A 14,416-nucleotide genomic window follows, 5' to 3' on the forward strand; every position below is an offset into this window, starting at 1 on the left:
CCCATGGAAACAGAGAGCACTTCCTTAGCTACCAACCACTGAATTTCACCCCCACCCCCAAAAAAAATTAAAAACCGACCCAAGTACCACGAGAGCTAGGGGAATGTTTGATATAATTTTATTGAATTTTTGTTTTCATAGCAATGGAAAAATATAACCTTGTACAAACGTCTCCGGTTCTCTTTTTTTTTTTTATTTTATTAACTTTTTTTTTTTTTTTTAAGACAAGCCTCATGAGTGACCATTTCCCAACTAAGTGCAGCAAAAAAACCCACGAAGGGAAACCAAACAATCAAAGCAGATCAAGGCCAATCAAATAGCTCATCTCATAGGTCAATTACAGGTTCGCATTCAAGGCAATTTTGCTTATTTGTAATATACTGCAACGGTCCACAATTCAACCCAAATCGACCCATCACGATACTGATTTGGCACTTTTTTTTGCCCCCCCCCCCTCCTCACATTACAGACTATTTCCCGTTTTAAAAACCAGGGAGACTAAGAGTTGCATGTTGAATCTAGTGCTTTTATTTTTCCACATGGTCATGTTCCCTTGTGTATATCCCAATGCAGTGCTACAAGTAGGAACATCCATTTTTCCTCACGTAGGTTTCTTTTTGCCTTTACACCTTGGGCATGGCAAGAAAGGGTCCATTCACCTAGAAGCCCACACTGAAGACAAGAACTTCAATGCCTTTAAAAAAACAGGGGGAATGAATTTATAAAAAAAAAAAAAAAAAAAAATTGCTTGCAGGAACCAATAGTAAGAAGTTGACAAATTTGAAGTGCTGCCAATATTCACCTATACCACCCCCTTCACAAATCTTTTCCAAATATCAGCTTCAGAAATGCGACTCACTGAAATTGCGTCAAGCTATTATTATTATTATTATTAATATTACTTAGTTGAAACAGCAGAGGGAAGTAGAGAAAAGTGAATTCCATCCCTCACTCACACAAGACACACGATCATGACCGGTCATACCGCGCTACAGCCGTCTTCAACACCAGCAGTGATGTTGAAGGGGATTGTCCCCCCCCCTTTGCCAAAAACATTTGCTCAATGGCTACGTCTCGATTTGAATGCGTCCGATGCAAGATATTTGGGCCATCTCTGTTTGAAGTCTGCAACCCTAAACCAGTGCTTTCTTAGAGGGAGAAGGGGAAATTAAAGAAAGGGGAGGGGAAAAAACGGTCCTCCACAGATCAGCCAAGAGCAAAGTTCTTAGTTTTGCAGAAAGGAAACCACATTTTGGCATTTTTCCCCTAGTCTGGTCATCCAGTCGTTGACTATTCATTTGTAGAGTTCTATAGAACTAGCCAGCTACAATCCGATATGTGGTGTCCATGTCAGAATTCAGTCCACAGGTGGTAGAGGGGGTAAGAAGGGTTGGGGCGGGTGGGGCGCTGCTGGTCTGCCGGCGACTGCTGGAATTGTACTCAGAAGGTGGTGTGATGTCAATCCTCACTCTCACTCGTTCTCTCACTCGCTCACATTCTCACACTCATCTCAGCGCACGCTTCGCTTCTGCTTTGACTCGTACGCGCAAAAGACAGAAGAAATTCCAGTGGGGTGGTTTTTCCATTGTTCCTTGTAGAATTTTTCATTTCCCCAACCAGCATGAAATCTGGAAAGGTGAAAAATAATAAAAGACTCAGCCAAAGAGGACAACATGAATGCTAAAGGACAATAGTTGAGTCATAAGCTTCTGTTCAGTGTTCTCACTGTCCATCACACCATTCAATGCAATTTGTGAGCTCGTTGACACTTTCTGGCAAACATGGTGCTGCCACATGCAAAAATAAGACTTAACAGCTATTGAAGCACAAGAGTATTAGCTTAATGAACAAATAATTTATTACAAGCTCACTTTTTGTTTTCTGTTGGAACATATGCATAAAAATGACAGACATTAGCCGTTTGGGCCTTACTGTGCAGAGGGTATTCGAAAGAGGGTAAGTCAGCATACCAGGCTTGGCTCTTAAGCTTGCGTAGCTCCTTTGTGGCCCATGTGGCCAAGGTCTTTGTCTTACTGGTCTTGGAGCGCCGACCTTCAGTCAGCAGGTCATTAATCTGAGGCCGAACTTCAACTAGCTTCATCACATCCTTGCCAAAAGCTGCACACAAGTCACTGCAGGGATAAAAAAAATGTCACAAATGACATTGTGAGAATCAGTAATGGACAAAATACACAGGCCATGTGCTTACTTACATATGATAGAATTCCACTCCATTACAAGCAAAGTGCTCACCTTAAAATACCACTTTAGTAAAAGTGCATGCCTTCGAATGTACTTGAATATCAATTACAGTGAATTATTATGGATCTAAAGCACTATTAGTTTTGTAAGTGATTAAATGTAAAGCTTTAAAAATATTTCTAAACTAGACAAATTAAATGGCATTTCAAACAATAACCTTACTTATAATGCACTGATAATATGACATTATATTATATGTAGGGATAGGCGTGGCGTAGCTGTTAAGGAAGTGGCCCCATAATCAGAAGGTTGCCTGTTCGAATCCCGAGCACTCACGGTGCCACTGAGCAAAAGCACAGTCCCCACACACTGCTCCCGGGCGCCTGTCATGGCTGCCCACTGCTCACCAAGGGTGATTGTTAAAAGCAGGGGACACATTTCATTGTGTCACCGTGTGCTGTGATGCAGTGTTTCACAATGACACTTCACTTTCACTAACGATGATTACTATTCAGGACTTAATTATTAAGAGTAAAAACTCTAAACCATTAAATAACTCAGGGCAGGGGTTATGCAAGAGCTTGTGAATAAATAAGTCATTAATAAAAAAGGAACAGATTTTGCATAATTTCGTGGAGTCAAAAGAAAGAAATGACTTTGAAATAGTCAGTTTGAAATAGTTAAAGTATTTTAATTTACCTGTACTTTACTAGACTACAGTAGCAAATGACATTTACTTTATTACAGCCCACCTCTGGTGACAAGAGGAAATAAAATGACATGACACTAGCAACTGTAGGAAAGGCCTTACCCTATAAGACCAGCAGCGTTGGCAACCACACCATCTGAGTGGTCATCATCTTCAGCAATGTGGTGGATAAATGACAGGATGAATTCCACCCTGGGTTGCACTAGCATTACATCAGCTATAAAAAGAGAAGAAACTCACATTACTGTCAAACTCTAGCCCTACTATTTGGATTGAATTAATTTTCTCGCTATCTAATAAAAATCATGACAGTCTTATTGTGTCAGGTGCCGCAAAAACCAGAGTTCAGAGGGGCAGCCCTGCTACCTTCTGTACACTGGGTGAAGTAGACCACGTTTCCTCTACGACAACCTAAAATCCCAGCATGCTAGTGGCTTAAAGCAGCAGGAGGAACAGTTGTCGGGCAGCAGAAGCAATGGTGGACGCGAGTGATACTCACGGTGAACGTTCTCCTGGTCTCCCTTCAGGCCCTGGATGATTCCCGTGTAGGCCTCCAGACAGCCCTCCCTCAACTCATTCAAATAATCCACCATGTCATAGTCCGTCTGTTAGCAGGCAAAGACACTTTGGTTGAAATATTGATTGATAATATTTATATGAAGGAGCAAAAGGAGACAAGAACATTCGAAAAAAGGCTTTATATATATATATATATATACACACACACACACACACACACACACACACACACACACACACACACACACACACACACAGTTTTGGTAAACCAGGAACTTTCAGTCTACCTGAGTACTAAGAATTGAGCATTGAACAGTATAACCATTTCATTCTTGATATGTAATGACTGGCAAATATGTGGAATCCACTCAAAAAGTGTTCACAATTGCAGTCTTAATGCACACTAGATCAAACGAATTCTGTCTGCTCTGTGACAATTTAAAATCCTGATGTGCTACAGTTGAGAGCAGCAGGAGGATCCGTTGTCAGGAAGGGTACAGATGGAGCCCTTCTAGTCAGACTCCATGGTCAATTTAAACATGAAAGACATTGTGGTACTTCACTTCTAGAAAATACAGCAAGAACTGCCACTACCTTGTCCACTTGCGCTTGCGAAGCCTGCTGTAGAGTGTCCAGAACAATGTCCAGGTATTTCTTAAACTCCCCTCCAATTGCAAGAGCAATGTCACCGAATGCAGAAAGGATTTGAGGCTTCACAGACCTATGCACATTCTCATTCTAAAACCAAGGAACACCATGGGGTAGTTAATATGGCAGTCAAACCGGTGGACAAAACCATTTACACTGGTATTACCATAAACAAAGAGGAAAGGCATTAATATTAGTTGGGTGTTCAAAAATACACCTTTCATTGGGATAAGCAAATCTCACATAGCACACATTTACTCATTCATCTAATTATGTAGGGTTCCGCAAAAACCAGAGCTCAGAGGGGCAGCCCCGCTACCTTCTATGCACTGGGTGAAGTAGACCCTGTTTACTCTGCGACAACCTAAAATCCTGACATGCTAGAAGCTTAAAGCAGCAGGAGGAACAGTTGTCGGGCAGCAGCAGCAGTTGCAAAAAACAGACTTTAAGATCATGTGGAAATAATCCAAAGCACAAAAAAATGTCACCAACTTTGTGTGAAACCTAAACAATCTGTTTTTACTCCACTTACCCCAAGGTTCTCCAGCAAGAGCTGCATGATCTCATCACAGTAAGGCAGAATGTTGGTCATTAGGGCTCTGCACAGGTCACAAACAAGACCTACTGCAGCCAGACACACCTGCAGAGACAGGGGATGTGGATGAATATGGAGTGGCATTTACGGGTTATCCATAAAGTGTATAAAATACAGAGTAAAGGAAGAAAGCCCAACAAACTGTGCTTTTCATTGTAAGACCCTAATGTCAGAGCTAAAGCAACAGAACAATTGGTTACAAGCACCAAAATGGAAAGGCCTGAAATAAAAGGAACAGGGAAAGAAACCATGAGGCCCATACAAACCTGATATTCTGCATAATTTTTGAGTCCAATTCCCAGGAAGGGCTTGAAGGCATCCATGTACTTCAAGAAGTCACTTCCCAAAACTGAAGGGAGAGATTTTGTTCAAATATGACCACAAACCCTGAGCCTTGTTATGCTGGAAATGGGACTGGTTTAGAGACATCCTTACCTTCTACAAGGGTACTGACCGCCATGAGCGCATCCTCCTGGACACCCCCAGAGCCAGCGGTGCTCTGGAACATGCGCAATAGAGAAGCCATAACCACATCAGAGATCTGGAGAGCATCCTGGTGTTGTACTTTCCTCAAAACATTCTGGACAGATAAAAGGGTGAATTAGAGAAACTGGGCAAGATGAAAAATTACATAAAGACAATAGACATTTCAAGTATCATCTGATGTTTTCAGCCATATACCTGATGCAGATTTTATGTTGTACATTTGTACTATTGATCACTGTGCACACTGCTTCATATTGCGCTCAGACATCAGAACTCAGCTCAAGGTTATTTATAAGTACAAATGGAGGCACTTAAAAGGGGACAAGACCTGCATTGGAGAGGACACTTACCTGCAGAGTGGCACACAAGAGGGACTGCAGGTCATTAAACTGGATTCTGTCAGATGTGCTCTGGATGTGAGACTAAAGAACCAAAGAGTTTTCCAATTAACTTCACACTTTTCAGCAATCAAATGCATATAGTGACATCCTAAAGACAGCAGTTATGAGACATAATTGGTTGGACATTTTTAAAGTTTACCATTTTAATCTCAATATCTAAATAAACATTTGTAGTAACAGTTCAATTCATGCACTTGGTTACATTTACATTTATGGCACTAAGCAGATGCCATTATCCAGAGTGACTTACAAACATTAGTTACAGGGACAAAGGGTTAAGAGTCTTGCTCAGGGACACAACAGTAGTAAGTGGGGGTTGAACCTGGGTCTTCAGGTTCATAGGCAACTGTGTACTATCCTATAGGTTTTATTTTCTCACCTCCATCTGTAGAACCTGTTGCAGGCGCTCCATTATGACCAGTGTGGTTTTCTGAACAGCGGGGTAGCAGTCTTTAGCACTGTTCTTCACAATTTCCATCAAGGCCTCGTATGCTGCACTTCGCAGGTTATTCTGATGCCCATCAGGTCTATCAGAAAAAAGGAGTGTCAAGATGTCAACTCAATTTTAATTAGTCATTTTCCCCTAGGGAAGAGAAATAAGTTGGAAATTCTTATTTCCAATAATGATCACAGCAAGTTCTTAGAAGAACAATATACCTGTCTGTTGTTTCCAAAAGTTTCTGAACAATGAGCTCAAAAGATGAGGACAGGCAGTAAGTACTAGGTTCCTCCTGGTCCTCTGCTGCATCAGTGGCCTCGTATGCAGCTTCTGCCAAGCTGGAGAATGCCTGATGAGTGCAAAACAGACAGATCATGAGAGAGGACATTATATTTCTCCTGGTGTATCTAATGAATCAATACGATTTTATACCAAGTCCACTGAAGCGCAGATTTAATACAAGCCATTGTATTGGCCATTGACTGAATTTTAATTATTTTTTTTTTATATCCTTACCCAGCAAACGTTGGAGGCCACACGAGGCTCGGCACCCAGACCCTCGATCAGGGACTGCAGCAGTGGGGCCAAGTATACCTCGTTTATCGCCGCCTCAGGGAGCAGCTCACAGATGCGACCCACTGTCCATGCTGTGGTGTCCCTCACCACCACACTGGGGTCCTTCATCAGTTCAATCAAAGTGGGCATGGCCTGATAGAAATTAATATTAGTAAAATGACAAAGTTGAGTGGTTGCAAAAATCTAATTTAAATGTAGCAGTGGATGGATTTTATTACGTTTTTATTAAATTAGTTTCTAATTTGCAGATAAAATCTAAAACCAAGTGAAGAGTAAAGGAAAGTGAAAACTTCACCTGCACAAGTGAGGCCTATAGTCTTACCTGGATCACTAGGGGCTTAAGCTGGTTGAGCTCAGGACCTTCTAGAATTGATCCAAAGGCCATCACTGAGGCATCACGGTAGCGCCAGTCTGGGTGCTTTATGTTCTCCTTGATGAAGGGCAGCACATGAGGTACCACATCATCTTCACAGCAGGTAGCAAGCAGCATCAGACAAACACCAGCAGCCTTGCAGGGGTTCCAGTCGTCGTCATCATCATTCTCATCCTGTACAACACCAAAGAACTTAATCTTAGCTGGAAAGGCTGAAATCAAAGTCAAATCAAACTGTAAAGTTTAAATACTGTTAAACTAAATTTAATGATAACACTGAAAGGCTTAACCTAGATAACAGGGAGGCAAAAATGAATAAAAAGTGAATATAAATGACAAACTGATCATAAAAGCAAATTTGAGTGGTAAATTTATCTCGGTGGTCCACTTTTGGCAATTTTCTCAATTACAGCCCAACTTTTTGTGACAGCGGAGGCTGGTCAACCTGACTGTACCAGCATGCTTTGTGAGTGCTAGACTAAGTAAATTAGTCTAGAAGGATACAAATTGTTGAATGTTGCATGTGAGATGTGTGTTAAACAGGAGTACAAACACAGTTTAATGTTGTGAAAATAGCCATGTCAATCGGCATGGCTAGATCAGCAGCTAACCTGATTTTTAAAAGCAGAAATCTGCAGAAGTGCTGGAATATGGAAGCAACGTACGCAGTATCACGTAAAAGTGAAGTGATTGTCATTGTGAAGCGAAACGTGTCCTCTGCTTTTAACTAACCATGCACTTCATTATATATTCATGTGTCGTATTAATAACTTTCCATAACTGTGTGTCTATTTAGAAAATTTTAAGAACTGGAAAAATTCTCATTTATAACTCTTCCAGGTTATTAATGACCGTAAAAACCCTGATATACACGTTTTCTATTGCACACCCGACATCACAAGTTGCCATGCTTTACATTTGCAAGGAGGCTTTTATTTAATACTCTTTCAATAATATTATGAGTTCAACCGTGTGGCTGGATATGGGCATTTGATTATCACGGCTATTGTACAGCCAAAAATAATGTTACAATCTAGATGTTCATACCTGCTTGGTGAGCGTCTGGGTAAGGATAGGAATTAGATATTGCAAGGCCCCCTTAGCATAGAATTTGCTTGTGTGCTCCGGGGGGCGGCCCTGTTCCGATGCCTGGACAGAACAAGATTATCTGTAAGAACCTTAGAAACAGGCACATTATAGGAGCTAAAATGCTGACATTTAGCACAGTATCAGAGACTAGAATAAATGACTCATAACAGTGAGTCAGTATGACGCATGATTTCTCTTGAGTACTTATAATATCAGTATTTGTGAGCTCAGTACAATAGCTTGTGCACGTCACAAAGCAGAATAAATGAGGCCATGTCAAAACCAGGCCACAATTTCAGTGCTCACCTCTGATGCCTCAATGGCCAAGTCCATCTCTTCATCACACACATTCGACCAGAACTCTATTCCTTGTAAGGCAACTTCATCAATGTCACTTTTCATGGCTTCTATTGTGATCTGTTAAGATATGCACGGAAGGGGGGGAAAAAATAAATAAATAAATAAGAGAAGCAGTTCAGAGCAGTTCTGCAAGACATTAAGTAAGTACTCACCGCAAACAGTGCAGGACCCATGTAGGTCTCCATGTATTGATAATAGAGGGACATTATCTTCACCAGGTTCTGTAAGGCAGCCACTCGTACCTGTAAGAGACCATGTTCACAATGCTTTATTGTACATATGCAGAAAACACAAACCTGCTGGATATAAATAGTTTTAGGAAGGCTATTGAGCCCCAATACGTGGGATAAGGCTAGAGTATATTATAACTTACTCTGGTATCTGGGCACTGTGTAGCCTCACAGACAACCTGCATTATAAAGTGTCTCTCCGTCTGGAAAATAAAACAAACGATAGTTCAGAATAAAAAATGTAAAAAAAAGTTACCAAACATCAGTGTGTGATTAAACAAAAGTGGACCTGTAACACAAAGAATACAGGATGGGGGGGGTGAAAAAAATATATTGAATGAGTAGTTAGAAGTTAGTGTTTTGGTGAATCTCTGCTGTACTGCAGTAGCCAGGACCTCCTGCATACTGCATTTTAACAGTGCTGAATGACCTATATAAGTGCTCCAGAATATTCTTAGCAGAGTAGGGGTAGTCAAGGTCACTGGATACTCTTGAGGAACCATGCCAGTGGGCACCTCAAGGAGAACATAAGAGTTCAGGGGGAAGGAGACAACTGTACTGGATTATTAGCTGTGAGTGTGTGTGTGCACACACACACACACACACACACACACACACACACCAAGCTGAGGCTGTACCTCTTTGTCAAAGTTGGCTTTGGTGAACTCCAGTGAATTGAGCAGCGCATTAGTTGCAGCCAACTTAACATTGTTGCTGGGTTCCTCTTTCCTCATGCCCTGGATGATGGCTGTGAGAATCTGGTTAGCACTGTCTTGAAGCTGTTCAGGGTCCTGGAAGAACAATGGGGACACATCAATATGCAACATACAATAAGTGAGCTGAAGGGTTACATTTATGCAATTTAGCAGAAGCCCTTATCCAGAGAAACATGCAGCAGTTACATACTCGGTGGCAGAGCATGAAAACGTTACATGGATAGCTCAGTGTCTGACTGTAGTAACATGATGGTAGTGGGTGGGGTTTGAACCTGGGTCCTCTGTTTAGTAGGCGAGGTTGTTACCCATTAGGCTACTACCACCCACTTTGTTGATTTATGCATGTCTGGAGGACTTGTGACTCACAATATCCTGGCAGATGTAGCCAATGGCCTCCAGGGTGGACTCCTTCATATGTTCAGTGCTGCTAGGGTCTGTGACATTTGCAACAAGTTGGGGAATGAGCTCGGGCCACTGGTTGACAGGAATCTCTGCACAGGCAATTCCAGCCACACACTGAGAGGCTGAGCTGGGCCGGTACGTCTCTGTGCCCAGAGTCTGCAGCACCTACAGAAGAAGACGGAAACTCCCATTATCCTTCCAGACCAAAGAGAACATTAGAACACTGAGCCAAACCAAAAGTACAGCAGGAACACAAACAAAAGAAAGCAAGAATAGGCCAGAGGATAAGATACGTACATAGTTCTTTATCTCCCTTCGCGCATTGGCATCGATGGCCAGCCATCTCTGCTGATATCGTGTTTTCACATCAGGGTCCTTGGAGGTAAGTGAATTCTTGACCTGGAGCCCAGCAGCTACTCGTGCTACCTGAGTGTTGCCTGGGTTAGCCAAGACCTTGGACAGCTCCACAAGGAATGTGGGCTACAAGAGTAAACACAGTGAGAGGAGGGGGCAAAAAAGAACAAATGAGAATACGTTTTGGGCAGGAACCAAAGTACAGTTAATTTGTGTATACAGTTTCAGATTTGTGCCAAGGGTAGTCGTAATCCTTCATGATTAATAAACTTTACTGATTCTGATTCAATCATGCATACAAAAAAGGAAACAGCCAGAGGAAATACATGCCATTTGTAGACCAATTTATAGCGTGTTAAATGCCAGTCAGTTACACAATTTTTCTACACATGTATGAATATACATAAATCTAGGACACTTGTTTCAGATAACGTGCAAATCAGCTAATCATATGTAATATTCCAAAACTGAAATTGAAAAGGTGCAATAGTCACAATAAATTAAATAATTAAGGTGCTTAATTGAACTGGCTATTTAGATGCTGTTGATCTATGAGAAAACTTCCTTACATCTAGTAATACCAATGCAAGAGGTGTAAAGAGGCTATTAAGAGGGAATTTCATTGTGTAAATCCCTGCAATGCTGTCAATTAAAGAGAATTTTTGAGGACCACCTGGTGATAGCTGAATATTAGATAGGACATTAGTCAGGAACTGGACGAGTCACCGTTTAGATGCCATGCTGGTGCTCACATCTGCTACTTCTCACCCAAGCACTTCCTGCTACTGCGGCTGAATGACCTCGGGACCGATTCACGCATTAAAAACAACATGGTAACTTGCACACGACCCCAAAAAAAAAAAAAAAAAAAAAAAAAAAAAAAAAAAAAAAAACCTAAGCCACCCGAGACCCGCTCGACAGCAGACTGTGCGCATGGGCGTAGCTGCTAACGTGCTAACGCCGAGCCTCCCCATTCATTTCAAACCGCTGCGGCGTGACGCTGCCGTAATGTGGAAATGGGGGGGTGCGAGGCGGAGGCGGAGGAAGGAGGGGTTACAGATGCCGGCAGTTTCTATGGTTTTCATGACTGCGCTTTTATGGCGCCAGTGCTCGGAAAAAACCTTACCGGGGTCGACCGGCAACGTGGGAAATAAGTATGGCGATCTGCTTTACTTACCAAATTTTCAATGGCCGCCTGCTCCAAAAACTTCTGGGCCGCCTCCAGCTCATTGCGATCTGCAGAATGTGAGACGAAAAGGATCACGTCAGCTTCCGTAAGAAGAGCTAAAACTCGGGTCGCCTCTAGCCAGCGACGTTGCTTCAGAAACTCCGTGGCGCTCATTAGCATGCAGCTAACATTAGCGCGAATTCACATGTGGCTAAAAAAGCAGACCTCACATGCACTCGCCGCGTCGCCAAAACTACATTTTACACAGCCGACTCACTGACAAGCACGGAAAGCGGCCCGCCCAGCAGGGCTATTTCAGTTGAAGAACACACACACAAATAGAAAAAAAAATATCCAACATTTTACCACTGACATCACGCTGCCAGACCCACCTGGCTTAGCGGTCTATGGCAAAGCTCTATTAGCCAAACCGGCTACACGAACCCATGTAGTTCTAGAGGCTCCCACGCAGTGCATATTTCTGTAATAGTTATTCAATTGGCGACTAAGAACACATCTACCGCTGCCTTTTTCTTAATAAAAGTGGCGTTCTTTTAGAAAGACAGCTGTGCCTTCACGTAGGCTAGCGACCCGCTAAGCTAGTCCGAGCAGCGAGGCGGGCCGAACCTCAGCCGCACCAGGAAACGGCGCCACGCACATGCCGAAGGCGGTTTTTAAAAGAGCCGTACGCTACTAATTGCACCCCGTGTTCAATGCACGGACACGGACGCGCACCGCAAGTAAGCTGGACATGCCGCCCGCTAATCACGCCCAAAACGCCGCATCCGCCAAACGCGGCAGGCCTTAGCATTTAGCCGCCTAGCGGCTAGCGACACATTTCGCCGCCTCCCGCTTTCCCGAAGCAACTTTCTGCCCTTCAAACGAAACCCACCACGGGCATGACGACCCGTAAAACGCACGGCGACCCCACCCCGCTTGCGGGGCAACCCATAAGTCCGGTGGCCGGGAAGATATTCACCTGGAGAGACCGTTTTTTCCAGGATAGTTATTAGCTCCATTCCGTCCGAGCCGCCCTCTTCTCTAAAGTAGCCGCGAGCTGCCTGGTTAGATTGCCGCGCTCAACTCAACCCGGATTAGATTTCTTCAGCGTTCAGCCGAGGGAGCAGGAAGAAAAAGTACGGAAGGCCGGAGTGCGGGGACCGGGGAGGGGGGAAACCATGAACTCCCGATACTCCACAGACGATGAGTTTCGTGTCTTTTCGTTTCGTTTCTTTTCTTTTTTTTTTCTCCCCAGCGCCGGCAGTTCGCTCGTTTGAACGGCTTAAAAAAAAACAAAAGTGAATAGCTCTAAGCAGCGACGCTGCTGCCGCTTCTCATCCTGTGATGTCGGGAGGGAAAGGGCCGCCGAACTCCCGCGGAAGGATATCACGCGCCGCCGCAATAAGGCCCGACCGAGAGGGGAAAAAAACTCCCGCCCACGGCGGTCGTAAAGCGACACGGGGCCGGCCGGTTTTAAAACGACCAGTCCCGACGTTGTAAATAAAACGTTGTATGATATTGAAAATGTATATTAAAAAAAAAAAGGTTCATTCGTTTGCAATCTACGCTTCTACTCAGACTGTTATTTTTATTCGACTGAGATTAAAACTGAGTTAGCGTATTTTGAGATTTATTAGGACCTGTTAATTACCTAAATTTTGATCACATATTTAGAAAAATGTAATTCATAGTTGGGGGGTCCAGGTGAACCAGAATTGATCACTTCATTGATTGTAACATGGAAGCACGTTGTAAGTGCTTGCATGTAAGGGCGTCTGCCAAATGCCTTAAATGTAAATGTAAATATGGCGATGCGGCCAACAGCACACGCTTTGGGTCAGACCACGTTTTATACAAAGTGAGGCATCTGAAATCGGTTGCTGGAATCTGAATTTTACCCCAGTGAAGTCATTCCAGCACCTCTTGTAATGGTCTCTGAAATAAACCTGGACCGTCCCAACAGAGTTAAACATATGGCGTCAGTTGCCAGTTTGTCTTGACTTTTGTATTCAACCAGAGCAGGGACAGAACAGACGTCCATTCCATGAAACACACATGACGCCTTTTTGGAGATTTCTTATGCCATCCAACCTGTAGTTACGATTTACAGGAAATTACGGCCTCTCTATCTTGTGGAGTTTACACCACAAACTGAAGTGCAGCTACTAGCCATCTAAACATGAAATGTGCACCTTTGGTCCAAACCTTAAGGCCAACAATATTCAAGCAATTACATTATTTCATTAATTAAAAATATCTGTTTAGTAAAACACAATGGTTTTACTTGAAGCACAAGCATTCAAGTCCAAGCTTTATTTAACATAATTCAGTCAGGCCTAGTGGTTAAGGAAGCGGCCCCGTAATCAGAAGGTTGCCAGTTCGAATCCAGAACCACCACTGAGGTGCCACTGAGCAAAGCACTGTCCCCACACACTGCTCCCCAGGCGCCTGTCATGGCTGCCCACTGCTCACCAAGGGTGATGAGTAAAAGCAGAGGACACATTTCGTTGTGTGCACTGTTGTGTAGGCCTTCATTGGAGAGGATACTTATCTGTAGAGTGGCACACAAGAGGAAGGCCAGGATTGTTTCTGATTTGCTCAGAATGGCAGACTGTAAAGAACCAGAGAGTTTCCCAATAAATTAAGTTCACACTTTTCAGTCATCACAGGAATATAGTGACAACCGAGAGCCAGCAATTCATATAAAGAGCTGACAAATTATGGCACATACAATTTAACCTTGAATAAGGTTGGACATTTTTAAAGGTTACCAGTTTAATCTAAAAATATTAAACATTTTAAGGGTTTGGAGCACAAGGGGCATAAATGACATTTTCAGAATTTTACAGGGGATGCAAAACAAACTTTTAATTGAGTAATTGATAAAAAAATTAGAATCCATATTTTCACAATTTTTTGTTTAAACCACAAAAATACAACTTAAAAGGTGATTGGGAAGTGGCATTAATCTAAATCCAGTATCCAAAACAATGGATGGTTTTTGGAGAGGATGACAAAGCCATCTTTTTGACCAAAAAATAACTGGGTAGACAACAGGTGTCACGATACGTGCGGGTTTTTACACAACAATCATGGATACGGACGAAGAGATCAACAGTCATGTGCCAGTGCACGGCGTTACATTTGGT

At 42.9% G+C, this 14,416-nt stretch overlaps 1 protein-coding gene and 2 non-coding genes across 3 annotated transcripts; all 3 read right to left on the bottom strand.

Moving 5' to 3' along the window:
• Positions 1-101: 101 nt before the first annotated feature.
• kpnb1 (karyopherin (importin) beta 1) lies at positions 102-12,663 on the bottom strand. The gene is made up of 22 exons (XM_028985107.1): positions 12,247-12,663; positions 11,277-11,335; positions 10,043-10,225; positions 9,710-9,910; positions 9,266-9,418; positions 8,771-8,830; positions 8,550-8,639; positions 8,344-8,454; positions 7,996-8,097; positions 6,898-7,122; positions 6,516-6,707; positions 6,218-6,348; positions 5,940-6,087; positions 5,510-5,581; positions 5,109-5,253; positions 4,940-5,022; positions 4,611-4,718; positions 4,025-4,168; positions 3,411-3,516; positions 3,014-3,128; positions 1,971-2,132; positions 102-1,628 (listed from the first exon to the last, which is right to left on the bottom strand). Coding segments are annotated over exons 1-22 (2,631 nt in total). The 5' UTR covers positions 12,287-12,663; the 3' UTR covers positions 102-1,627.
• Positions 3,229-3,373, bottom strand: LOC114795043 (small nucleolar RNA SNORA79). Its single transcript, XR_003750448.1, has one exon. It is a non-coding gene; the product is annotated as a small nucleolar RNA SNORA79 (small nucleolar RNA).
• LOC114795041 (small nucleolar RNA SNORA79) lies at positions 4,349-4,493 on the bottom strand. Its single transcript, XR_003750446.1, has one exon. It is a non-coding gene; the product is annotated as a small nucleolar RNA SNORA79 (small nucleolar RNA).
• Positions 12,664-14,416: the final 1,753 nt, after the last annotated feature.

The sequence above is a fragment of the Denticeps clupeoides genome, chromosome 7 (assembly GCF_900700375.1).
Source record: "Denticeps clupeoides chromosome 7, fDenClu1.1, whole genome shotgun sequence".
In the NCBI taxonomy this organism is placed as follows: Eukaryota; Metazoa; Chordata; class Actinopteri; order Clupeiformes; family Denticipitidae; genus Denticeps; species Denticeps clupeoides.